The sequence below is a fragment of the Prionailurus bengalensis genome, chromosome B2 (assembly GCF_016509475.1).
Source record: "Prionailurus bengalensis isolate Pbe53 chromosome B2, Fcat_Pben_1.1_paternal_pri, whole genome shotgun sequence".
NCBI lineage: Eukaryota > Metazoa > Chordata > Mammalia > Carnivora > Felidae > Prionailurus > Prionailurus bengalensis.
Window position 1 is genome coordinate 11,295,241 of NC_057349.1, and position 26,719 is coordinate 11,321,959.

Here is a 26,719-nt window from a genome sequence, read left to right on the forward strand (position 1 = left end):
GGCCATTTCCGCCGCTGCGCAAGCCGGGGCGCCTGGGGCGGGGGGCGGGGTCTGGACTCCGGGGAGGGGGCGGGCCCGGGGGCGGGGCGCGGAGTCCCGGCCCTTCGGGCGCGAGGCGGCGCGGGAGCCAGCCGCGGGGTCCCTGTTGCGAGCTGCGCGCGAGGTAGGCTCTGTTGCGCGCGGAGAGGGTGCGGGAGAAATGGCTAGCCTTGCTGGGTGCGAGCCTGTGGTCGGATTCCGGAATGGGGCATCCTGACGACCGTGGGCAGCCCAGCAATGTACGCCCTGAAACGGGATCAGGAAGCAGAGTGGGATCTGGGAATAACGAGGTCGCGCCGTGAATGACCTTTCTGAGCCCAGGATTTAAAGTGCCCCTAAAGCATCGTCCGCTATTAGTAGTTTTTAAGAAAAGAGAAATACTCGTTTAATGGTCAGTGATGCTCTGGGGGCGAGGGCAGGGGTGAGGGGTGGGAACTGGGGTGCCGTAAAGATTTTGTCTTGCTCCAAGGCTGTTATACAGTTGTATGCATGTTTTAAGAGCCATACTCTTCAAATTTTGCACCTTAGAGAAGTTATTCTTCAACTTAGCAACATTTAAAAATAAATCTAGGGGGCGCCCGTGTGGTTCAGTGGGTTGAGTGGCCCACTTTTGATTAGCGCTCAAGTCATGATCCCAGGGTTGTGAGATGAAACCTGGCATCCGGCTCAGGAGCCTGGAGCCTGCTTAAGATTCTCTCCGCCTCTGCCCCCTCTCCCCTGCTCATATGCGAGCTCTCTCTGTAAAAATAATAAATAAAAATAAATCGAAAGTAGAAACATTTTTTTTTGAAGAGGTTAGAGAGGAAACCAGACTTGAGAGTCCACCCACGGAGGACTTGGGGGCCAAACTAGCACATCTGTTTCTGTGTATGGGTAGGAGTAATTGTGAATTTTGCCTTTCCTGACTGTAATAATTTGCACTTTTCTTAAAAAAATTTTTGAGGGGTGCCTGGGTGGCTCAGTTGGTTGAGCAGCCGACTTCGGCTCAGGTCATGATCTTGCGGTCCATGAGTTCCAGCCCCGCGTCGGGCTCTGTGCTGACTGCTCGGAGCCTGGAGCCTGTTTCAGATTCTGGGTCTCCCTCTCTCTCTGACCCTCCCGGTTCATGCTCTGTCTCTGTCTCAAAAATAAATAAACGTTAAAAAAAAATTTTTTTTTTTTTAAATTTTTTGAGAGAGCATACCTGGGCACGTGGGGGAGGGGTAGAGGGAGAGAATCTTAAGCAGGCTCCACACCCAGCACACAGACCGCCCCCCCCCCCCCCCCAGGGACTCTCACGACAGAGAGATCAAGACCTAACCCAAAATCAAGACTCTGGATGCTTAACTGACTGAGTCACCCAGGCAACCCTATAATTCACACTTTTATCTTGTTATAAAAAGAAACGTTTTATTTCTCTAAAAAAGCACGTGGGCAAGTATCCACTGAGATGCTCTTAGAACAGCTAAGAGGTGGTTAAGTTATATACATGATGTTAACTTTTGTTTCAAGTTTGTGTGAAAGGAATAGAAGTGTACAATCCAGATTGCCCTGGTTTTATGATAAAATTCTGTTTCCTTTTTGTTTTAAATAGACAACTGCTTTATGAGAGCTCAAGCTGAGGTTCCAGAGTTTCTTGCTGAAAATGTAGATGGCAACACTGCTCCTCTTTTTGCTTTTCTGTACCCAATGTAATCAGATACTTCCCCCAACCTCTCAGAAAACTGAAAGTCACCTCCTGACATCAGCAGGACCTTGCAAAAGCATTTGTTAACAAATGTTGGCTGAGAAGTGAATTTATGTTCCCAGTTGCAAGGGAGGTGCCTTCTCCTTAAATCCTAAGCACACTAGAACCAAACTTTGCAGTAAAGGGAACTTTTCCAGAAACACCTGCTCTTATGTGGTGTTTACTATTCTCATTGATAAATCATTAAATTAAACCCACTAACAGTAGCATGTGAGTATACTCCAAACTAAAATAGTTTCACTAATGATTCAAATAATTATGTTAGAATGTTAGAATTATTGGTGTTACATTGTCCTTAGTATAACAACGTTCACATTGAAAGGACAGGCATTTTCCTCATATGTTCAGAGGGCCTTGCAGTTATATTTAAGTGTCTTTTTTCCCCCCCAGTTCCATTGTGTGCCTTTTCCCATGCAAAAAAGAAACTGCAAGAAAAATTATTTGAAAACACCAACTTATGGAATAGAGATGGGATATCAAACCCACATATCTAACTTTGCGCCTTCCTAAAACCCCACCAAAACAGCAATAGGGTAGGGAGGACAGGTGAGACAAAAACTATAAAACTGCAGATGGACAAGTGGTAAAGGATTTTGCAGGCTGAGGAAAGCTAAATTCTTTTTTTTTTTTTTTTTAAAGTAAGCTCCATGCCCAACATGGGGCTTGAACTCATGACCCTTGATCTCATGACCCTAAGATCAAGAGTCACATGTTCTACCAGCTGAGCCAGCACACACCCCTCAAGAAAGCTAAGCTATAAACCAGTGTTGGGGAAAGCCAATAAGCAACCCCATTCGCATTATAGAATCCCCCAGATGCTCAGGAATTAGCAGCACCAGGTTCCTCTGGGACGTGGAAGGGTGTGGTTGAAACTAGGAGCATTACTTGAAATTCTGGTTCAGAAAGGGCTAAATCTCCAGATCCCTTTACCAACTCCCTGCAACAAGGTGTCTGTCTCTTGCCACACCAGCAGACTTGGGGAGTTTATTCCCTGCAGAAGGTAAGGAGTCTCTGGACTAGGGAGATACAAATACACAGTTGGGGATTTGAGTGCCATATTGAGAATGGAGATTAATTGAACACAAGCAAACTGAATGCTGGGGCCCTCTCACTTCTGTCCTTTTCTTATGTGAGTATAGAACCATGGCTTCCAAGAACTTGATCCTTATCACAGGGACTGAGAGATCCATCTATGGAAAGTCTGCCCAGTCAAAAGAAGACAAAGGTAGTGACATCTAGGTTTCCAAATGAAATCCACTCACATCATCCTTAAGGTGCAGCTTACAGTCAGTGAACCCACCCACATACTTAAACATCTAATCAGCTTTTTGGTACTGCTCTTAAATATGAGCAGATAAAAAGAATTGCTAGGCATTTAAGGAAAGTCACTAGTTGGAAAGACAGAAGACAAAAAAAACAGAAAAAGTGACTCATAAGCAGCAGACTATGCAGATAAATAAGAGAAAATATTACATCTATTCTATATATAAAATAACAAAGTAATATAAAAAGAACATCAGAAACAAAAAATGAGCTCTTGAAAATTAAAGACTTGATAGCAGGAAAGAAAAACCAAATAAAAAATTTCGTTTAAAAACTAAATAGAAAGGTAGAAGGATAAAAATTAAGGCAGTCTCTCAGAAAATAGAGCAAAAAGATGAACAGCTGGAAAATGGGAACAAAAATACTAGAAATTTACAATACTAGGTCAGGAGGCTCTACGGCCAAATAAAAGAGGTCTGAGAAAGAGAAAGAGAAACAAAAGAGGGACATAAATTATTATCTGAATAATTCAAGAATGTTTCCAGCATTGAGGGATATGACATTTCCAGATTAAAAAACTCAGCCAAATTGTTGAAAGCAGATTCAAAAGAAGGCACAGAATTATGAAATCAGAAAAACTAGGGTCAAAGAAGAGCCTTGAGAGAGAGTAAAACATTGACCTTCTGGAAAATATCAGGATCAGAATGTCTTTGAACTTAAGCAATACCCCTGGAAGCTAGAAGACAATGGAACTACTTTTTTCAAAATTGTGAGAGGAAAAGATTTCTAACCAAGAATTCTATACCCAGCAAAACTATACATCAAGGATCTGGAATAGTATGAAGACATGTCGTACATGCAGAATCACAAAAACCTTTTCTCCTGTGCACCCTTTCTTAGAAAGCTGTTGAAAGTTGTGCTTCACCCTTTTGGGTGAATAACCAAAAAAAGAGTAAAAGAAAGGGAATCATTAAAAGAGAAGGAGATCTTCAGGGTGATGAACAAGAGTGATCCCAGATTGCTAGCTATGCAGTGGGAACAGGGAACATCCAGGCCAGAAGGCTCCCAGAGAGTCCCCTCCAAGATGATGCTATTGGTAGAATATCTGATAAGAGATTGAGAGTGTACTGATAGGAGATTGGGACAATTGGTAGAGCTTAGAGTTGAACTAGTAACAGGTACATAGGGATTTTATATAAATGAAAAAGTAAGACAGCTATTAACTAGAAAATAAAAAGTTGTACAGAAAAGTAATCATAGAATACTATGTGGTTCAGCTGTGAATAGTATTTAACTACTCATAATAATGTGTACTCCAAATGTTTGATCAAAAATAGGCCATGTCTATTGGGGCATCTGGATAGCTTAGTTGATTAAGCATCCAGCTCCCAGTTTGGGCTTAGGTCATGATCTCATGTTTCATGGGTTTGAGCCCTGCATCTGGCTCTGTGCTGACAGTGCAGAGCCTACTTGGGATTCTCTCTCTCTCTACCTCTGTCCCTCCCCTGCATGCATGTGGTTGCATGCATTCTCTCTCTCTCTCTCTCTCTCTCTCTCTCTCTCTCTCTCTCAAAAATAAATAAGCATTTTTTTAAAGATGTAATTCAGTTTATTTAAAGATCCTTCCTAATAAGCAATATGAGGTATGCTTCTACAATTAGGCTCACTGAGAACTAATCTTTTGGATGGCTTTTCCTTGGATGTTGAAATATTTTTAAAAGCCATATTGCTAACGATAATAGGTTTTCTTTTTTTAAGTTTATTTTGAGAGAGAGAACACTGCCATGTGCTTGTGAGTAGGGGAGGGGCAGAGAGAGAGAGAGAGAGAGACAGAGAATAAGGATAATGGGTTTTTATTTCATTTATCGATAGAATTGCGATGCCCTTAAATTACAACACTGTGAATATTTTCCTTGCAGGCATTTAAGGCATCTATTTGTAAGGCAAAGGTGTGCATGAAACTATGGATGATACAAGCACTTTAATTGATGTTAAAGAGTACCCCGATACCGAGGTACAGAAAAACCGAGTACTAACTCTGGAAGAATGGCGAGAAAAGTGGGTGGACGGCAAAATTGGATTTCATCAAGAACAAGGACATCAGTAAGAAATGTTTGGTATATATAACAGAGAAATGCTCCATCAGAAACTGACTTTGGAAATAGAAATAATAATATAAGTACACAATATATGACTGATTATAAAGTGTACGTTTTTAGTTTTTCACCTTTTATCATCTCTGAAATACAGCACATCTCTGGCATGTCTTAGGTTTATCAGCAATGTTAGCTCTTCCCAGGGGGTATAGATAATGGTGTCTTACAATTGAAGGCATCTGAGATTTATGAAATATGTCTTTTTTTAAGCCCCTGTAGCATCTGTATGTTGGTCATACATATTTATATATATATGGCAGATACCCACATTAACGCGTGTATCTCTTTATACTGAAAGGTGGTGATGTTCTGACTTTGCTTTCCAATAGCGTGTGTTCAAATGTAAAGTGTTATCTATATAATACTTTTTCTTCCTGTATGTAGGAAAAGTAGCTGAGAAAAGTTAATACATGAAATAGGATGCTGAGCAATGTGTTAGTAGTGGTAAGCTTTGAAGCAGTAGCAATGTATCATGGGCCAGTGCTAAGTAAAGTGGTCAGACTTGTTCTAGGCAGCTACTCTGACTTCCCAGGGGATGACGACATCATCATCATCATCATCATCATCATCATCATCATCACTATCACTGTATTTTCACACTGAGTGGTAGTTGGGGCATCTTCCCAGAGCCATTATATGGGTTATCTTTGTCATGTGGGTGGCCTTAGAAGAGCCACATCTCTACAGAGGGAATTAACTACAGAATTAAACTTTCCAGAGTCTAAGATGTGAGTACACATTTAGATAGCTTCTCATAAAATGAATGTTGAAAAATTCAGTGGGTCCAGCGGCTCCCCATCTCTCTCTCTCTCTCTCTCTCACTCTCACTCTCTCACTCACACACACACACACACACACACACACACACGCATACATTGGGGAATTAATAAAGAATTTTTAAAACCTATCAACCATGAAAAATAACTTTTAATTACAAATGAGGAAAGTTCCAGGGTTAAGTCAGATGTCAGATGACTTACTAGCTATTGACTAAGCAAGTTATTTAACCTTCTTTTTCTTCTTATGTAAACTGGAGAGTGTAATAATGAATGTTACCTATTTTGTAAAGTTGTAGGGGATATTAAATGAGATAGTGCATGAAAAGTACTTAGCATCATGTGATTGTAATCCTTTCCTCTGTGTATTAGGCTAAAGAAAACAAATCTTTTTTTTTTTCTCCCCAGATTATTAAAGAAACATTTGGATACTTTCCTTAAAGGCGAGAATGTTCTGAGAGTATTTTTTCCTCTTTGTGGAAAAGCAGTTGAGATGAAATGGTAAGAGCAGATGAGCATTAACACACTTTCTTGACTTGATGACAAATACTTTAGGTGAATATTTTAAAAGATACAGATTTAAGAGCTCCACTCTCAGGAAATATACAGGGATCCTTTATTTTTGGTAGATTATTACTGCTGGGTTCGTAGAGATAATATTCTCAGTAAGACACAGCAGAAACAGAGGTGTGGCCTTTCTTTATTGGGTTTCTAAGAAAAATTATCATTTATTTATAATCCTATAAATATAATTATAATTTGGAACCAGTGGTGGGGTCTCAAGGCGTGCAGGCGGCTAGCCTTTTCTCTTAGGTCTGTGACATCTTTGTGCAGTTTCATTTTTGTAGGTGGTTTAGGAATTTGGCTGAGTTAATTTTAGGTAGTTTGATTGGAGGTGGTCAGAAAAATTCAAAACAAATTACAACTCTTGGGCAATAAAACATGTAGCCCACGGTTCAACTCAGCTCTCCCCTCCCACTACAAGCACATAGGCAATTGTTGTCAAGAATCATTGTTACAAAACTGTTGATGAGGAAAGTATTTCTTGTAAGTAATTCTCTGTGGAGAGAACTCACTTTAATTAGCAAGCCACTATTACTGTAGATTATCCTAAAATCACAAACCTGGCAATCGTCTTCTATATATGACTCAGTTGGGGTAATCATGCACAGACCTGCTAAAAAGTACCATTAATTTATTACCTTGAGGGGTGCCTGGGTGGCTCAGTCGGTTGAGTGTCTGACTTCAGCTCAGGTCACGGTCTCATGGTTTGTGGGTTCGAGCCCCAGGTCGGGTTCTGCGCTGACAGCTCAGAGCCTGGAGCCTACTTCGGATTCTATGTCTCCCTCTTTCTCTGCCCCTCCCCTGCTTACACTCTGCTCTCTCCCTCTCAAAAATAAACATTAAAAAAAATTTTTTTTTAATTTATAACCTTGAATGTTGAGAATTTTGATCATTAGGCAGGAAAGAAAATTTTAAAGTATTAAAAAGATTAGTAAATGAAAAATTTAGTGCTTGAAGACGCTCCATTTCCTATAAAAATGTAGGTGGCTGACCCACAAAACATGAATGCGTTTGGAGCTGATTTTCAAGTACAGATGTGGCGTTCTTGCAGCCAGCACACCCACAGGCTCAACTTGTAGTAGCTGAGCACCTGTGACATGGCTGACATGGCTTACGATTCTAGTGTGGCCATGACATTGAGAATATTTAAACTGTATTACTAGACATATCCCCAACCAACTCACTAAACCAGAAGAGTTGCTTTGGAAACTCCTTACAAGAAAGCATTAACTCTAGAAACAGACGGTCTTATTGCCCTGTGGTTAAGTACTAACCATCTAGCACTAGCAGAGGTTTTGAGACAAGATTAGGAAATGGAATGAGTAAATAGACAATTAAATGTGATTGTCAGATATTTGGATCCAAAGTCATGTGTAACAAAAATACCAGAACTGGGGCGCCTGGGTGGCTCAGTCGGTTAAGCATCTGACTCTTGATCTTGGCTCAGGTCATGATCTCACGGTCCGTGAGTTCAAGCCCCATGTGGGGTTCTGCACTGACCTCGCGGAGCCTGCTTGGGATTCCGTCCTCTTCTCTCTCTGCCCCTCCCCCCACTCATGTTAGCACACACCCCCCCCAAAATAAATAAATAAACATTTTAAAAAAATACCACAACTAAGCTGTTAGAATTGTAAGTTATTATATTAGAAGATTTTTCATTTATGTATCTAATTTATGTATTAGGGTCTGTACAGATACCAGATGTGAATAGATAACTATGAGGCGAGGCCCAAAAGTATTAAAATGTTTAAGACATTTTCTTAGGTTTTTTTAAGGATGGTATATTCCAATATAATCCAGCCTATGCCAGTCTATAATAGGCTATATTTTGTTTTCCATATGTCAAATATAAATAAAAATCTTCACAGCCAGTTTGGATAACTTTGTAGGAAGAATTAAAAAAAAAAAAAAAAATTCCCTGGAGACACCTGGGAATTCTCTGGCTCAGTTAGTAGAGCATGCACCTCTTGATCTCAGGGTGGTGAGTCCAAGCCCACATTGGTCATGGAACCTACTTAATAAAAGTAAAAAAACTTTTTTTTTTCAATTGTTTAATATATAAATAAATAATAAAATAAAATATTCCCTGTATATTAACTTATGAATTTAGGAGGAAATATGAAAGACCAGTTATTCATATGTTTATTTTAGGGCTGTAAAACAGTTCACACTCTGACCTCATTGAAAGTGGTAGTCTTGTGTGGACGATAGGTACAATCCGTTCTGCTATACCTCGTTTCAAAAATGCTGTTTTCACTCTAACTCCACTGATAAATCAGGGGACGATTTGAGCGTGACGTAAATTTCACCTTCACTTACGTGCAATTTCATCTACAAGAAACGTGAAGGAAGAGCAGAAAACTACAGGCAGCTGTGTGTGAAGGGACAAAACACACCCATGCACACACCCCACACAGTTCCCCGACACCTCAGTTCACCTGTGTGCTGTGAGCCACTCCTATCCACAGCTGTTGTTAGAACTTTCCAGTCACCCCCATTCAATCAGTGCACAATAACTTACAAGTTGCCTCCCTTCCAACATTCACTTCTAAGAGTAAGCTTCAGGTCTTTCTCAATGTCACCTTGCCACACGCTAGTATTTATATATTTTGTAACCATATAACAGACGTAAAACTGTGCCACCGTTTCTATCAGGTTCCCGTCTTTCTTCTTTTTTTCTCTTTTTTGGTAAGATGTTATTTATTTTTTAGGAAATCTCTACACCCAACGTGGGGCTCAAACTCACAACCCCACGGTCAAGAGTCACATGCTCTACTGACTGAGACGGCCAGGCACCCTCTGTTTGTCTTCTTTTTAATAATGTGGCACCAACGAGAATTGTTGTTTTTTTTCTTATGTATTATTTATGCAGTTTGTTTCTAAATTTTCACTGTATATTTTTGAGAAAATCCGGAGTCACAGAGTTAAGTTATGGCAAATGTGTAACAGCTTTCCAAAAAAAAAAAATTAAGGTCTGATTGACATATAACATGGCATTAGTTTTAGGTGTATAATGATTTGATATTCGTATATATTGCAAAATGATCTCCACAATAAGTGTAGTTAACATCCCTCACCATACATAGTGGGAGAATTTTTTTTTCTTGTGATGAGGACTTTTAAGATCCACTCTTTCAGCAACTTTCAAATATTCAGTATGGCATTAACTATAATACTGTATAACATGCTGTGCATTACATCCCCATGGCTTACTTATTTTCTAACTGGGAATTTTGACCCTTTCACTCATTTCGACTACACTCTGCCCCTGCCTCTGGCAACCACCTATCTGTTCCCTGAATCTATGAGCCTTTTTTTCTTTCTTTTTTTTAGATTCTACATATAAGTGAGGCCATACTGTATTTGTTTTTCTCTGTTAAACTTAATTCATTTAACACAATGCCCTTAAGGTCCATTCATGTAGTCACAAATGGCAAGATGTCATTTTTTTTTTTAAGTTTATTTATTTATTTTTAAGAGAGGCAGAGACAGCATGAGCAGGGGAAGGGCAGAGAGAGAATCCCAAGCAGGCTCCGTGCCAAATGGCTGAATAATGTTCCACTGTGACAAAGTTTTTTTATTTGTGCCCCAACCCCCACTTTCCCCATAAGCCTTTCAATTTTTATTGCATAATTTTGCATTGCACAGTGATTTTTAGGGATGCCTATGTTGCATTATAGCAGAACTGACTGTATGTGTTTGTTTAATTTGACATGAATCAGTACTGTGCCTAGATATTTGTGCTACTAGGGCTGTTTCCCCCGGAGTCAAGATCCCACAGCTGTAAATTCTGTAATTACACAACTTAGAAGGAAAACACTAGTTATTTGTATATGGCAATTCGGTACGTTTCTGGATAGTGTTGATGGTAAGTAAATGGAAGTTGTAAGATTATAGAAATGGACGCTAATGTCATAGAGCCCTGTGCCCAGTACCATGGCTCTTAGCCACGTGTGACGATTTGAATTTAAATCACACTAGCCACATCTCCAATGCCCAGTAGCCAATGTGCTTAGTGGCCAGTGGTTTGGACAATACAGGTACAGACCCCTCTGTCATCACAGAAAGTTTTAATGGACAGGGCTAATTTAGAGAAATTAAAAAGCATTTCTAATCCACAGAATGCTTTTAAATAAGAAACTCTTCTAATCAGATCCATTTGTAACAGACCAATGTTTTAAGGTATAGGTTTTCAAATTTTTAATTTTTTCCTAAGGTCATGTAAATCAATTTTTCAGAATTCCAGGTACCGCTAAGCTTGAGAATACATGGATGCACTTCCCTACAAGTTCTGTGAAACCCTGTGAACCTGAGTTTGTGCTAATCCCTTAAAATTAAGGGAACTGAATGTTTATTGGCATATGCTCTTTTATTTAGTAATGTATCCGAAATAAAAATTTTAAGTGTGAATAACATGATTTCATGCAGGTTTGCGGACCGAGGACACTGTGTAGTGGGTGTGGAAATCAGTGAGCTTGGGATTCGGGAATTTTTTACAGAGCAGAATCTTTCTTACTCAGAAGAGCCCATCATGGAAATTCCTGGAGCCAAAGTATTCAAGGTATATTTTGTTTTTGGTAAATAAGTATTTCCGTACCGCCCCACCCCCAGGAAAAGTTTTCTCTTAGAGAAAGTTAAGTTACTGTACACATGTCACGTGACCCCATTTTATCAGATTCACCAGGACACTATAGTGTTTAAAGAACTAGGGCTTGGGGCGCCTGGGTGGCGCAGTCGGTTAAGCGTCCGACTTCAGCCAGGTCACGATCTCGCGGTCCGGTCCGTGAGTTCGAGCCCCACGTCAGGCTCTGGGCTGATGGCTCGGAGCCTGGAGCCTGTTTCCGATTCTGTGTCTCCCTCTCTCTCTGCCCCTCCCCCGTTCATGCTCTGTCTCTCTCTGTCCCAAAAAATAAATAAACGTTGAAAGAAAAATTAAAAAAAACAAACAAAAGCACCATTAAAAAAATTATTTGCAGTACAATTCCATTCTTCATGTTTATTATTTTTTAATGTTTATTTCTGAGAGAGAGAGAGAGAGAGAGAGACACAGAGTGTGAGTGGGGGAGGGACAGAGAGAGAGGGAGACACAGAGTCCAAAGCAGGTTCCAGGCTCTGAGCTGTTGGCACAGAGCCCAACACAGGGCTCGAACTCACGAGCTATGAGATCATGACCTGAGCTGAAGTCAGTCACTTAACCAACTGAGCCACCCAGGTGCCCCTCATGTTTATTTTTTTAATGTTTATTTATTTATTGAGAGAGAGAGAGAGCTTGAGCACAAGCAGGGGAAGGGTGGTGGGGAGAGAGTCCCAAGCAGGCTTTACACTATAAGTGCAGAGCCCAATGAGGGGTTCAGTCCCACAAACCCTGAGATCATGACCTGAGCCGAAATCAAGAGTTGGATGCTTAACTCACGGAGCCACCCAGGAGCCCCACATTCTTCATGGTTTTTTTTAATGTTTATTTACTTTGGGGGGGGGGAGCAGAGGGAAAGGGGGAGAGGGAGAATGGGGGAGGGGCAGAGAGAGAGAAGGGGACAGCGGATCTGAAGCAGGCTCTATACTGACAGCAGTGAGCCTGATATAGGGCTTATACTCAGGAACTGTGAGATCATGACCCAAGCCAAAGGCAGACAGACATCCAACTGACTGAGCCACCCAGGCTCCCCACATTCTTGTTTCACTACATATTCTCTCCCTACCACTTTTACTTTGCCCCTCTTGTCTTCCTTCACCATTCAGTTATCTCCTAACTAAACCAATTTTTTTTTTTCCTTGACTTTCATTTCAGAGTTCTTCAGGGAACATTTCACTGTACTGTTGCAACCTTTTTGATCTTCCCAGGTAGGACCGAATACCACCTCTGCACTTTTTTTTCTAAATTTCTTTTTTAATGTTTATTTACTTTTGGGAGAGCATGAACAGGGGAGGGTCAGAGAGAGAGGGAGACACAGAATCTGAAGCACACACTCCAGGCTCCGAGCTGTCAGCACAGAGCCCGATGCGGGGCTTGAACTCGTGAACCGTGAGATCATGACCTGAGCCAAAGTCAGACGCTCAACCCACTGAGCCACCCAGGCGCCCCAGCACCTCTGCACCTTTAGTAACTTGAGTGCTTGCCAGGCAGCACTGGGTGGGGGAAGGTCTTTGTATTCCTCCCGTTTACTTGCAGTAGCATTGATTTAAATCTGTGCTCTGCCGTTCTTTTTGCTACAGCCTATGTGTCTGCACACTTGATCATCTTTGTCCCTGGATAGCTTCCAGAACATGGAAAACAGTCTTACAACTCTAGGCAGGTAGGGGAAAAGGAAGGGAGAGCAAGACAATGTCTCTGCTTCACACCTGGTCTGTAACAGAAAGGAATTTCGAAGTGCAAAAGGTGGTGACATCCCATCTCCGGAAAGTCCCGGATATTTGTTGTCACACATAGTTCTCGGGGCCTCCTTCGTGCTCCCAGGTCAGAGTGGAAGGGGGAGGCTCCTGCCACCCGCCCCTACGACTGGAAGGAGCTCCCCGTACCCGCATCAACAGTCCCTGGAGGCTCTGAAAAAGCAGACAGGAGATCCTTAACAGCCGGCGAGATACCAGCATGCACCACGGGGGGCGCTGTTCATCTTGTTCAAGATTTGATTTTTCTTATTTAAGCTGTTGTATTCTTTCTTTTCCTTCCTGACAGAGTGAACATTGGCAAATTCGACAGGATCTGGGATAGAGGAGCATTAGTTGCTGTTAACCCAGGCGATCGTAAATGGTTAGTAATTTGGTTTCTTTAATTATGTTGGCGTTTCCTTTTTGGCCTTCTTAATTTAATACGCTGTACTTTTTCTGAGCTCCAGAAAATTAGACTTTTACTATTTTGAAATAGCTTACTGTGTCCGGCATCAGAAGACCTACGTCCAAAACCCCCTTTGTGTGAAAGGGTAGGATTTGGCCATGCAGACCTGGGACAAGGCTTGTGACACTGTCCCTTCTGAGCTGTGTTGCCTTGATCAAAGGATTCACCTTCACCAGGTTTCAGTTTACTCTGCACAACAGCAGCTCACCTGCTGACACCACCCTGTCCACCTCCACTGACATCACCAGGTGGCCGCTGTCTGGCACTTGCTGCGCCAGCCATTGCTGGAAACGTTCTATCAACACTTGGAATCTACCAAACAACCCTGTGGGGTATATGCTACCATTATTCCCATTTTACAGATGAGATTATGGCCAAAGAGATTAACTTGCTTGGGGCGCCTGGGTGGCTCTGTCGGTTAAGCAACCGACTTCAGCTCAGGTCATGATCTCACAGTTTGTGGGTTCAAACCCCGCATCAGGCTCTGTGCTGACAGCTTGGGGCCCGGAGCCTGCTTCGGATTCTGTGTCTCCCTCTCTCTGCCCCTCCCCCACTCATGCTCGCTTGCTCGCTCTCGCTCTCTCTCTCTCTCTCAAAAATGGAAAAAAATAAACATTACAAAAAATTAAAAAAACAAACAAAGAGATTAAGTTGCTTGGGCAAAGTTAGGCAGCTAAAACACAACAGAATTGAAATTCTGACCAAGGGAGTTTGGTCAAAGCCCACGCTCATGATCCCTACGTTATTCTATCTGCAAGGGTGCTTGTGGGATTAAAAGGAAAGACATATGTGGGAAGTGCCTGTCTGCTCTCCATAACTGCTAAATATTAGCTGCTATTATGTCAGAGATTTTGTTATTGACCATTCTTATCACACCTCGTCTTATTAGAAAATAAAATATGAGAAAGTACACTATGTAATGGCCTCTCCTATATACTTTCCAATTCAAATATCATTCACATGCTTACTTGGAGATAGCATATAAATGTTGAATTATTTAGTCCTATAAAGGCAGACTCTTTTTTTTTTTTAAGTTTATTTATTTTGAGAGAGACAGAGCGTAAAGAGAGGAGGGGCAGAGAGAGAAGGAGAGAGAGAATCCCAAGCAGGCTCTGTCAACAGGAAGCCCCGTGCCAGGGCTGGGTTCCAGGAGCCACGAGATCACAACCCTAGCTGAAATCAAGAGTCGAACACCCAACTGACCGAGCCCCCCCAGGTGCCCCTAGAGGCAGACTAGGATTGCATGCACATCAGAGAAATAAAATAATTTATTAAAAAAAATTTTTTTTAACGTTTATTTATTTTTGAGACAGAGAGAGACAGAGCATGAACAGGGGAGGGTCAGAAAGAGGGAGACACAGAATCTGAAACAGGCTCCAGGCTCTGAGCTTTCAGCACAGAGCCCGACGCGGGGCTCGAACTCACAGACCGCGAGATCATGACCTGAGCCGAAGTCAGCTGCTTAACCGACTGAGCCACCCAGGCACCCCAAAATAATTTATTTTAAAGAAATTGTTTCAGGAGTAAGGCTTATTGCCAAACCTAATCTACTTTTTTTTTTTAATTTTTTTTAACGTTTATTTATTTTTGAGACAGAGAGAGACAGAGCATGAACAGCGGAGAGTCAGAGAGAGAGGGAGACACAGAATCCGAAACAGGCTCCAGGCTCTGAGTGGTCAGCACAGAGCCCGACGCGGGGCTCGAACTCACGGACCGTGAGATCATGACCTGAGCCGAAGTCGGACGTTTAACTGACTGAGCCACCCAGGCGCCCCAAACCTAATCTTCTTTAAGTAGACCATGCCATGTTTTCTTTTTTTTTAAATTATTTATTTTTTTATTAATTTTTTTTTAATTTACATCCAAATTAGTTAGCATCTAGTGCAACAATGATTTCAGGAGTAGATTCCTTAGTGCCCCTTACCCATTTAGCCCACCCCCCCTCCCACACCTCCTCCAGTAGTCCTCTGTTTGTTCTCCATAGTTAAAAGCCTGTGAGGTTTTGTCCCCCTCCCTGTTTTTATATTATTTTTGCTTCCCTTCCCTTATGTGCCTCTGTTTTGTCTCTTAAAGTCCTCATATGAGTGAGGTCATATGATATTTGTCTTTCTCTGACTAATTTCACTTAGGATAATACCCTCCAGTTCCATCCACGTAACTGCAAAGATTTTATTTTCAAGTAATCTCTATACCCATCATGGGGTTCAAACTCACAATCTCGAGATCAAGAGTCACATGCTCCACTGACTGAGCCAGCCAGCCCCCCCACCATGCCACATTTTCTTAACATATATTTTCCTTCAGTGATAATGTTTATTTACAGAGACAGAGCATGACTGAGGGAGGGGCAGAGAGAGAGGGAAACACAGAATCTGAAGCAGGCTTGAGGTTCTGAGCTGTCAGCACAGAGCCCGATGCAGGGCTTGAACTCACGCACTGTGAAATCATGGCATGAACCAATTGAGCCACCCAGGTGCCCCATTAGGTGATAATTCTCGCTTCTGTTCTCTCTCTTTCTTTGCCACTCCTTCTCCTTCACCTCTTTTCTGGAACCTTCCCCTTCCTCATATACCTAAAAGTTGTCATTCCCTAAGGGACCATCGTTAGCATTTGCTTGTGGCTACCTATCTCTTACCCTTGGTCTTTACTAAGCACATCAATTCTTTTACTGTCATTCAGTTATTCAACAAATAAACAGAGTTCCTACTGTGTTCTAAATATATATAGGGAAATCACAGAAAAAATCATACATGGTATTTGCCCTCACCGTTTTTATATTCCTAGCTCTGTTCTTTCTCTCAAACATCTGCATCTCATTCCAGTGTTTGCATTGCATTTCTTGTGGGACATCAGTGTGCTTTATCAACTTAAAGTACCACATGAAGCCTCTTTGTTTATAATACACCACATATGTATACTGACCCCGATTCTGCTAAGCATCTGCCTTTGTAGGTGTTTCCTATGCCCTGAGGATGTTCATCCTCTTTGAGGTTAGTCCTTCTCGGGGCTTTGGTTTGTGTGGTTAAAATCCATAAGGCAGTGGGGAGCGAACTGGGAGTCACAGAGCTCACTATGAGGGCACAGATGAGGCACATTGTGTTATTTTCCCGCTGGCTGGCAGAGTATATATTTAGCACATAGTGGGAGCTTAATAAATACTTGTAAGATGAAAGCAAACTAGATGCAGAGCAAAGAAAATACACTGTTTCCAGCCACTATCACCTCCTCTGTGCTAGATATAAAGACCGTCTAAGTGGCCTCTGGACTGTTATTTCATGGTTAATAAAGAATAGTGAGATCCCCATCTAGAAATCTTGAGTAGGGAATCCAGTCCTAGCTTGGGTTCCCTGATTCCCCTGCTGTCTTTCCTCCGAGCCCAGCCGTGTGTGTGTTTGTGTGTGTGTGTGTGTGTGTGTGTGTGTGTGTGTGTGTGAGAGAGAGAGAGAGAGAGAGAGAGAGATCACAGCTCCAAGTACACCTGAGAACATGTTGGCCTCTCTTACCAGAATAACAACTTACTTTAAGCCAATAGAAAGATCTTTTTCTTTATCTTGGTCCTGGTACTTAACATGTTAATACCTTATCTCATTCTTGTCATTAAACTGGTCATCTTTCTGCTTTGACCGTATACAGGCAAGTCCTGAGATGTTGGCTGCTCCCAGGTCTCCTGCCTAACATGAATCAGCGGGGTGTACCTCTCTCTCATTTTTCTGAATTTCTTGAAAGTAGCTGAGAAAGTCCACATTCCAAAAGGAATGAAGTGTGTCAGTCCTAAGAAACCCTGCCAAACCAGTCTGACTGATCCCCTTCTTGGGGATGACAAGTTAATTCTTCCTTCTTAAGACCAAGAATCAGAAAGTTAAGTAAAGATCTGTTAGTGGGGCACATGGGTAGCTCAGTTAAGTGTCCGACTTGGGCTCAGGTCATGATCTCAGTTTGTGAGTTTGAGCCCCACGTCGGGCTCTGTGCTGACAGCTAGGAGCCTGGAGCCTGCTTCGGATTCTGTGTCTCCCTCTCTCTGCCCTGCTCGCTTTCTCTCTCTCTCTTTGTCTCTCTTTCTCTCTCTCTCTCTCTCTCTCTCTCTCTGTCTCAAAAATAAATAAAAACCTTAAAAAATTTTAAAAGAAGAAAGTTTGCTTTGGTCCCATGCTTTCTCTTACAAGGACATAACAACCCACTCAAGCCAGCCCTAACTGGGGGAGTCTACTAAAGAGAATAACGGAAGCTAACCTGGGTGCTTACCACACCCCAGGCAATGTTCCAAGCATTTCATGTGTATAAACTCACTGACTACTCGGAAAACCCCGAGTCAGTTACTAGTCTTATCCCCATTTTACTGAGGACAAAACTGAGGCATAGGGAGATTGAGAGCTTGTCAAGCTTTCCTAGCCACTAAGTGCAGGAACTGGGCTTCATACTCACACACCTGGCAAAGTGCATGCTCCTAATCCCCATGCTGATTCCCTCCCCAGATACTCCCAGAACTGTGCACAGGGATTACAGTATATCCAAGCCCAGTAGAAACCGCTGTACCAAGAGTCAGGGGGCCTCTCTCAGAGCTGCACAGTCTGTCTCTGTGTGCCTGTCCCTCACAGTGTCTCTACCTCCCTGTGCCCGTCTCCTCTGTGCGCCTAACCTGACCTCAGCTTCCTCTGCTTCCTCCATTTCTGCTCCCACATGTCTGACTTCCCACAACCACCAGCACCCCAGCACAGCCCCCCAAAGCTCCAGCTTTCTGTACAATGACGACAGCTAACCAGCACCTCCTTTTTGGGTGTCTCGATTCCGGTCCCCAGTGCAGTCACGTGATGGCCCAACTCAGCATGCTGTACTGGGGTCACTCTGCCGATAGGGCCCGTCCGAGTCAGGCCCCCTTTCTGAACCGACCAGATGCGGCTGGGTAGTGGCATCCCCTGCTCCCCGGGTGGGACACGTATGGCAAGGACTGTGCCCATAGCACCCATCATTCATGCTGTACCTGCAGGGCTCTGATTTCACCCTCCCTTAAATTTTTGCCTCTTTGTGAGTCTTGTCCCTCTCCAACTCAGTAGAGGAAAGGGATTGTCTTGTCTTGTACACAGTCTTACATATATGCCCCTGGAGAGGACCCAGTCACCTGGAATATTGTTAAACTACAGCCTTCCCGGCCCCCACTAGCCCCACCCCTACCGGATCAGGCTCCAAGGATGGAGTGCAAGCATCCTTTTTTTCAGCAAGTGCTCAGGTGACTGACACCCAGCTGGTCTGGGAGGCCCTGCCCCAGAGCTGACCGTGCTTCCGTAGTATGTGTTCCAAGTCAACAGGCCTCCGAGTACCCCATCAGGCCAGAAAGAGCCTCTGCTCACTTCTATGTGACATCTTCTGATCCGGTGAGCCCTGGAAGCCGGCCTCCTTTTGATTCCTAGCTTCACTGTTTCCCAGCTTAGGTGGGTGACGTAATTTGCAGACCCGGTTTCTGACATTTAGAATGTGAATCGACTGCAGATAGTCCTTACAAGAATTTAACTCAGTAATGTAGGTGAAAGTGAACCTGATTTCCCTCCCTGCCTCTCACCCGCCTGCAGGCTTTGCCTTTGTAGAGAAATGTGGCTCAGTCAGTTGAGTGTCTGACTCTGGATTTTGGCTCAGGTCATGATCTCATGGTTCATGGGATCGAGCCCCGCATTGGGCTCTGTGCTGACAGTTCAGAGCCTGCTTGGGATTCTCTCTCCCTCTCTCTCTCTGCCTCTCGCCTGCTGATTCATTCTCTCTCTCTCTCTCTCTCTCTCTCAAAATAAATAAATAAACTTGAAAAAAAAACAAGAGAAATGTAACACCTTACTTTGCTGTGTTCTTTTTAGCTATACAGATATAATGCTGTCCCTAACGAGGAAAGGGTTTCGCTACCTCTTGGCTGTTCTTTCTTATGATCCCACTAAACATCCAGGTAAAGTTTTTTGTTGTTTTTCTTTTTTTCAAAGATGTTGCCTCTTTTCCTGATTTAATTCTATGACATGGATAGCATTATATGCTCCTGATTTAGATCACAGGAAGAATACTGTCTTTTATACATGAAGAAAAGTCTGCTTTGGGCTAATGGAAACAGTAAATGTTTTTTTCCACTTCCCACAAGTTTTCTCGCTCATATTCCATTTTGTTTGCCATTCACAGCTCAGACTGTAGAGGAGAGGAGGAATGGATGGCCCTAATGTAAAAGAAATCTCATGAGCTCTGGAGTAGAAGGAAGAGAGATTGGTTGCCCTGCTTTGGGTAGAGCATATGTGGGTCATCCCTGGTGGTAGGGATGGGTTAGGGGCCCAGACACATCCTCACAGGAAGATGGGCAGGATGAGGATACGGGGTGGGGGTCGGAGGTGTGCAGAAAAATCTCTAAACTATATTTTTTAATTTCTAAAATTTTATAATTTATTGCACTCTTGAATAACAATCTTTGTTTTAAACTCAGAAAAGTAATGTTTTAAGTGTGACGTTTTATAAATATTTACATATGCTAGTATTTTTTTCTATTTGAGTAAATCAGATCTTAAAACCTCATTTAAAAAATGAGACCTGGGGGGCGCCTGGGTGGCTCAGTCAGTTAAGCATCCGACTTTGGCTCAGGTCATGATCTCATGATTTGTGAGCTCGAGCCCCGCATCGGCCTCTGTGCTGACAGATCAGAGCCTGGAACCTGCTTCAGATTCTGTGTCTCATTCTCTCTCTCTGCCCCTCCCCCAATTGTGCTCTGTCTCTCAAAAATAAATAAACGTAAAAAAATAATAATAACGTAAAAAATGAGACCTAGGGTCCATAATTAAGTCTGGAACAATCAGATAGAAATAGAAATTATTGGAGACAGACCTCATTGCTACTAATCTGATTTAAATTCCATTCCTGGGGTGCCTGGGTGGCGCAGTCAGTTAAGCATCCGACTTCAGCCAGGTCACGATCTCACGGTCCGTGAGTTCGAGCCCCGCGTCAGGCTCTGGGCTGATGGCTCGGAGCCTGGAGCCTGTTTCTGATGCTGTGTCTCCCTCTCTCTCTGCCCCTCCCCCGTTCATGCTCTGTTTCTCTCTGTCCCAAAAATAAATAAAAAACGTTGAAAAAAAAAAATTTTTTTTTAAATAAATAAATTCCATTCCTGAATAGGAGGCTTAAGGCCAGGCCTCTGGGCACAGAACACCACAGGCTCTATCTGAGGGTGGGACTCACAACACCTCAGAAAGGGGCAGCAGCTCAATTTCCTTAAAAGTAAATGGCCTGCAGCAAAGTGGAAGGGATGTGTACAGTGTGAGTGAGTGTTGGAGTCAAGGAAAATCAATACTCAGAAGATGAAGTAAACACTAAGGAATTTGTTCCTCAGCTTCATTCTGATTTAAAAGTTCCCAAGTCCCGAAAACCGGACGACAGGATGCAAAAGAATGAAACTGGGGGCGCCTGGGTGGCGCAGTCGGTTAAGCGTCTGACTTCAGCCAGGTCACGATCTCGCGGTCCGTGAGTTCGAGCCCCACGTCAGGCTCTGGGCTGATGGCTCGGAGCCTGGAGCCTGTTTCCGATTCTGTGTCTCCCTCTCTCTCTGTCCCTCCCCCGTTCATGCTCTGTCTCTCTCTGTCCCAAAAATAAATAAACGTTGAAAAAAAAAATTAAAAAAAAAAAAAAAGAATGAAACTGGACCACAGAGAAGGAAACAATCAACAAAACCAAAAGGCTGCTTATGGAATGGGAGAAAATATTTGCAAATGACCTACTGGATAAAACGTTAGTATACAAAATATATAAAGAACTGATACAACTTAACACCCAAAATACGTATAATCCAATAAAGAAATGGGCAGAAGACATGAATAGACACTTTGCCAAAGACACCCAGATGGCCAACAGACACATGAAAAGGTGCTCAACATCACTCTTCATCAGAGAAATACAAGTCAAAACCACAATGCGATATCACCTCACACCTGTCAGAAATGGCTAAAATTGATAAAAAGAAACAACTGGTGTCAGCGAGGATGCAGAGGAAGGGGAACCCTCTTGCACTGTTGATGAGAGTGGTGCAGCCACTCTGGAAAAGAGTATGGAGGTTCCTTAAAAAACTAAAAATAGCCCTGTCATCCAGCAATTGCACAACTAGGTATTTACCCAAAGGATACAAAAATACAGATTCGAAGGGATACGTGCACGGTGTTGTTTATAGCAGCATTATCAACAACAGCCAAATTACAGAAATAGCCCAAGTGTTCATTGACTAATGAATGGATAAAGAAGATGTGGCATACACATACACACATGGAATATTAATCAGCCGTAAAAAAGAATGAAATCTTGCCATTTGCATCAACATGGATGGAGCCAGAGAGTATTATGCTAAGTGAAATAAGTCAGTAAGAGAAAGATAAATACCATATGATTTCACTTATATGTGAATTTAAGAAACAAAACAGATGAACATATGGGGCAAAAAAAAGAGAGAGGCAAGCCAGGAAACAGACTCTTAACTATAGAGAACAAACTGAGGGTTGTTGGATGGGGGGGGGGTGGGGGAAGGGGTTTAATTGGTGGTAGGGAGTAAGGAGTACACTCGTAGTGATGAGCACTGGGTGTTAATATGTAAGGGAAATTATGTTGTGTATAGAATGAGTGTACCTAGGTCACTGGAAGCAGACTGAGAAGCGGGCCTTGAGAATTTCTCTTTAGAATTAGATCTATGGAAATTATTCTTCACCATGTTTCTCTTTCACCTAGGCCCACCGTTTTATGTTCCAGATGCTGAAATTAAAAACTTGTTTGGTAAGTTACTTATATTTTAAATAAAATCAATTCTCTGTTTTGACCTGGTAACTATTAGTGTCTAGCAATTTTTTAAATATTTATTTATTTATTTTGTGAGAGCATGCGAGCAGAGGGAGGGGCAGAGAGCGACAGGCAAAGAGAGAATCCCAAGCAGGCTCTGGGTCGTCAGCACAGAGCCCGATGTGGGGCTCCATCTCACAACTGTGTGATCATGACCTGAGCCAAAATTAAGAGTCAGACGCTTCACCCACTGAGCCACCCAGGCGCCCCAAATTAGTGTCTAGAAGTGTATAAAATCAAAGTCAAACCACTTTATTGAAGACTATTTTATCCTAGAAAAGGGACAGATCTCTGTGATATGCCTTTTTAGCTAAGCGGCGTGTTATGTGAAAGGCATTGAATTCTTTCAGAGAGATGGTATGTTTAATTTAGGTCTTAGGAGTTGTAAGTAGTGATGGTGATTCAGAGTCCAGAGTTTGCTCTTAGCACTTCCCCATTGTCATTCAAAGGCAAAGAAACATCTTCAGTACTTCTTTTAAATCATTTGATGTGTTTTTAGAAGATTCCCTGTCGCATTCTTCATCAACTTAGAAACTCATTCCCCTTTCTTGTTTCAGGTTCAACATGCAACATTCATTGCCTTGAGAAGGTTGATGTTTTTGAAGAACGACATAAAAGTTGGGGAATTGACTACATTGTTGAAAAGTTGTATCTACTTACGGAAAAGTAAATGAGACCAGTAAAAACAAGTAATATCAACATGTTTTTGGGCAATTGATAGTTATGCTAAGGCACGAAAATATACTGGATGACTCTTGAGAAAAAATTGTTCACAAATCACATAACAGAGCTTTGCTCAGAAATATGTATAACTTTATAGAAAAAAGTCATATAAATAAGCTGGTAAAGTAGCTATACAGGAGAGTGTGATGGGATGGTGAAAGAATATACCCGTTTTGCTTAGAAATTACAAGAACTTTTTACAATCGGCATGTCTTATATAATTTTAAAAATTAAAAGTTTTAAAGGAGTACCTGCTGCTCAGTCAGTGGAGCACACAACTCTTGATCTTGGGGTTGTAAATTTGAGCCCCACATTGGGCGTGGAGATTACTTAAAAATAAAATCTTTAAAAATATAAATTAATTAAAATTAAAAAATAATTCTATAAACGTAAAATTAAAAATAACAAGTAATTTTTAAATAAAATAAATGCAATGCATGTTAGCTTAAATAGAATAAGGATATATAGATTATTTTAGAGCAATTGAATTGTTTCCAGAGTTTTCTAAAAATTGACCCTCTTTATGAAAATTTAGAACCATTGAGGCCATGTAACACTTTAATAGGGTTCAAGGTAAAAAATAGTGGCCCAAGAAATTCTATGAAATGTAGCTTTACTGAAAGCCCTCATATTATCCTCAATCCTAGCAGCCCTTTTCACATTTTTTTTCTCCTTCTACAATTTTATATATATAACAGAATCAAGAAGCATAGTTTATGGGGCGCCTGGGTGGCTGTCGGTTGAATGTCCGACTTGGCTCAGGTCATGATCTCGTAGTCTGTGGGTTCGAGCCCCACGTCGGGCTCTGTGTTGCCAGCTAGGAGCCTGGAGCCTCCTTCAGATTCTGTGTCTTGCTCTCTCTCTGCCCCTCCCCAACTCGTGCTCTCTCTCTCTCTGTCAAAAATAAGTAAACATTAAAAAAAATTAAGCATATTTTGGGGCGTCTGGGTGGCTCAGTTGGTTAAGCATCCGACTTCGGCTCAGGTCATGATCTCGCGGTCTGTGAGTTCGAGCCCCGCATCGGGCTCTGTGCTGACCGCTCAGAGCCTGGAGCCTGTTTCGGATCCTGTGTCTCCCTCTCTCTGACCCTCCCCTGTTCATGCTCTGTCTCTCTCTGTCTCAAAAATAAATAAACGTTAAAAAAAAAAACTTTTTTAATAAAAAAATTAAGCATATTTTAAAATTTATTAAATAAGCCAACTTACATGGAAAAGGACATTTTTCTCAAACTGTGAAAATAAAAGAAGATTTTTCTCTGAGTTTGGCAGTTTTTTGTTTCTTTTAATTTAATCTTATTTAAATGATAACTCTTACGAACACAGTGTATTTTAGGGTTGGATTCCTGGCTGTTCATTATGATTCAAAGCCTCTCAGTTTTTCATATGCAACCGCACTTTGTTAAGTCAGACTTTCCTCCCTGACCATACAACCTAATACCTAAATGATTTGGAGTGGTCAGCTCATGCTAATAGGATAGTGTATATTATAAAAAGTAAATTGTGTGATTCCGTGTGTGACAGTACGTGTGTATATGCAGGATTAAAGGGTGTTAATGCAGAAGTTTATAAACCCCTTCAGTATTGATGAAATCTATAGATACTCTCCCCTGAAATATGTCATAGGCAGAACACTGAAAACTTACTTGGACTTCAGAATTGACCTCCCCACATGTTTTGCTCCATGTAGCAACTGCTACCCTAGATGCTCTCGGGCAGTCTTATTCTAGTACTTATCAGGCTATTGATTTGGAGTCTGCTGGCTCACAGTGGTCCTTGCTTCTCTGAGACCTGCCCCAGTCCCGAGTGTGGGCTTCCAGAGGCCATGCCTACCTGACTCCACCCCTGTAGCTGGCGGAATGAACCAGGGATGGACAACTGACCTGAATGGGGCCAATCTGGTTCTCTTCAGGGATTTTTAGGACTGTGGCAAGAAAAGCAAGTTAGATACTTAGAGTATCTAAGTGAACTGTGACCCCAAGAACTGTGGAGTGGCCACATTCCATCATGCAGGTATGAGAACCAGAGACTGCTGATCTGCAAAAGCGAAGCAGAGATGGGAGCTGGAGAGAGGCCCCAGGTGTTCTGGGTGTCCTGAAACCCAGCTGCACACGGGCGGAGAACGCCTGTGTCCCTGTGATACCTCTTTTCTCTGGCTAGGGTTGATTTCTATAACTCACACACAAAGAATCTAAACAGTAAAATTGAGATATCCTCAGGTAGTTGATTTTCTTACATATTCTGTACTGACTTTTTAAAAAGTCTCAAGGGACACCTGGGTGGCTCAGTCGGTTAAGTGTCTGACTTTGGCTCAGATCGTGATCTCATGGTTCGTGGGTTCAAGCCCTGAGTGGGGCTCTGACCTGACAGCTCGAAGCCTGGAGCCTGCTTCGGATTCTGTGTCTCTCCTCTCTCTGCCCCTCCCCTACTCACGCTCTCTCTCTCTTTCAAAAATAAAGGGGCGCCTGGGTGGCGCAGTCGGTTAAGCGTCCGACTTCAGCCAGGTCATGATCTCGCGGTCCGTGGGTTCGAGCCCCGCGTCAGGCTCTGGGCTGATGGCTCAGAGCCTGGAGCCTGTTTCCGATTCTGTGTCTCCCTCTCTCTCTGCCCCTCCCCCGTTCACGCTCTGTCTCTCTCTGTCCCAAAAATAAATAAACGTTGAAAAAAAAAATTTTTTTTTTAAATAAAATATTTTTTTAAATAAATAAAAAGTCTCGAGATGGGAGATAAATTACATATAAATTATTTTAGAGCTATTGAATTGTTCTCAGAGTTTTCTAAAAATGCCTTTAATTTTGTATTTAAAAAAATTTTTTTTATGAGAGAAAGATTGCGAGCGGGGGAAGGGCAGAGAGAGAGGGGGACACAGAATCGGAAGCAGGCTCCTGGCTCCGAGCTGTCAGCACAGAACCGGATGCAGGGCTCAAACTCACCAACCGCAAGATCATGACCTGAGCCAAAGTCGGACACTTAACTGACTGAGCCACCCAGGTGCCCCATAATTTTGTGTTTTAAATAATAGATTTCCTGAACCTCTATAAAACAGTGATTTATGAAATGCCCTGCCCTGCCTAAGTAGCAGGCATGAATGCAGGAGTATACATGCTCCGTGTTCTCAGTGGCAGGCAGGCCGACACAAGAAAAGTGTGTAATAGTCCATTTGGGTGGATGTGGAAAAAAAAAAAAACACAAAGGGATATAACCAAAGCTTTTACACTCCTGTGGCCAGCTGGAGATCTGGTTCTCTAAAGGGTTAATGGTACAGGGACCACAGAAGGTTGCCTGAAAGATGTACGTTGTGAGAGATACTATCACATAAGGGGGATTTCTGGACAAAAGAATGAAGGGACAAATAAAAAAAAAAACGACCCATAGAAAAAGTAATCCAAATAATTTTCCTCCTACTCCATTGTAGTGTATACCGGTCACTTATTTTAATAAGAAGGAGAATTTAAAAGTATGTTTATGCAAACATGTATTATGTATATGGCACACACCTTTTAAAGGTCATTTTAAAAAAACAACCGCTTAAAAAAATTTTTTTAATTGTCTTTCATCCTTACACCTCTGGACTTTCCCTCACTTCTTAGCCAATGTGATTTATTTCTTATCAAACATTACATTACAAATTCACCAGAGTGGCTAAGTTGATGGGGACAGGACAGAATGCCATATGTATGTGCCTTAAGGCAGTTATCCTGCTGGTTTGCAGCAAATAATCACATCCCAGATTTGTTTATTGGGTGTAGCTTTAATGTGTGAATTGAAAATACGTATCTTAAAACCCATAAAATATTAACACTTATTTATATTGA

General features: G+C 42.2%; 1 protein-coding gene across 1 annotated transcript; it reads left to right on the forward strand.

The window, feature by feature from the left end:
* The first annotated feature begins 67 nt into the window (after window positions 1–67).
* On the forward strand, window positions 68–24,167 carry TPMT (thiopurine S-methyltransferase). Its single transcript, XM_043590736.1, has 9 exons — window positions 68–163; window positions 4,948–5,131; window positions 6,369–6,461; window positions 10,953–11,085; window positions 12,313–12,365; window positions 13,198–13,272; window positions 19,197–19,282; window positions 22,078–22,122; window positions 22,743–24,167. Exons 2-9 carry the CDS (start codon window positions 4,992–4,994, stop codon window positions 22,853–22,855), a joined length of 738 nt encoding a protein of 245 aa, XP_043446671.1. The 5' UTR covers window positions 68–163; window positions 4,948–4,991; the 3' UTR covers window positions 22,856–24,167.
* The last annotated feature ends 2,552 nt before the right edge of the window (window positions 24,168–26,719 follow it).

Excerpts from the sequence above, each read along its gene's own strand:
- TPMT (XM_043590736.1), top strand. The coding sequence starts at position 4,992 with ATGGATGATACAAGCACTTTAATTGATGTTAAAGAGTACCCCGATACC. Across the intron at positions 11,086-12,312 it reads CTGGAGCCAAAGTATTCAAG|AGTTCTTCAGGGAACATTTC; the intron begins GTATATTTTGTT and ends CTTTCATTTCAG. Across the intron at positions 22,123-22,742 it reads TGAAATTAAAAACTTGTTTG|GTTCAACATGCAACATTCAT; the intron begins GTAAGTTACTTA and ends TTCTTGTTTCAG.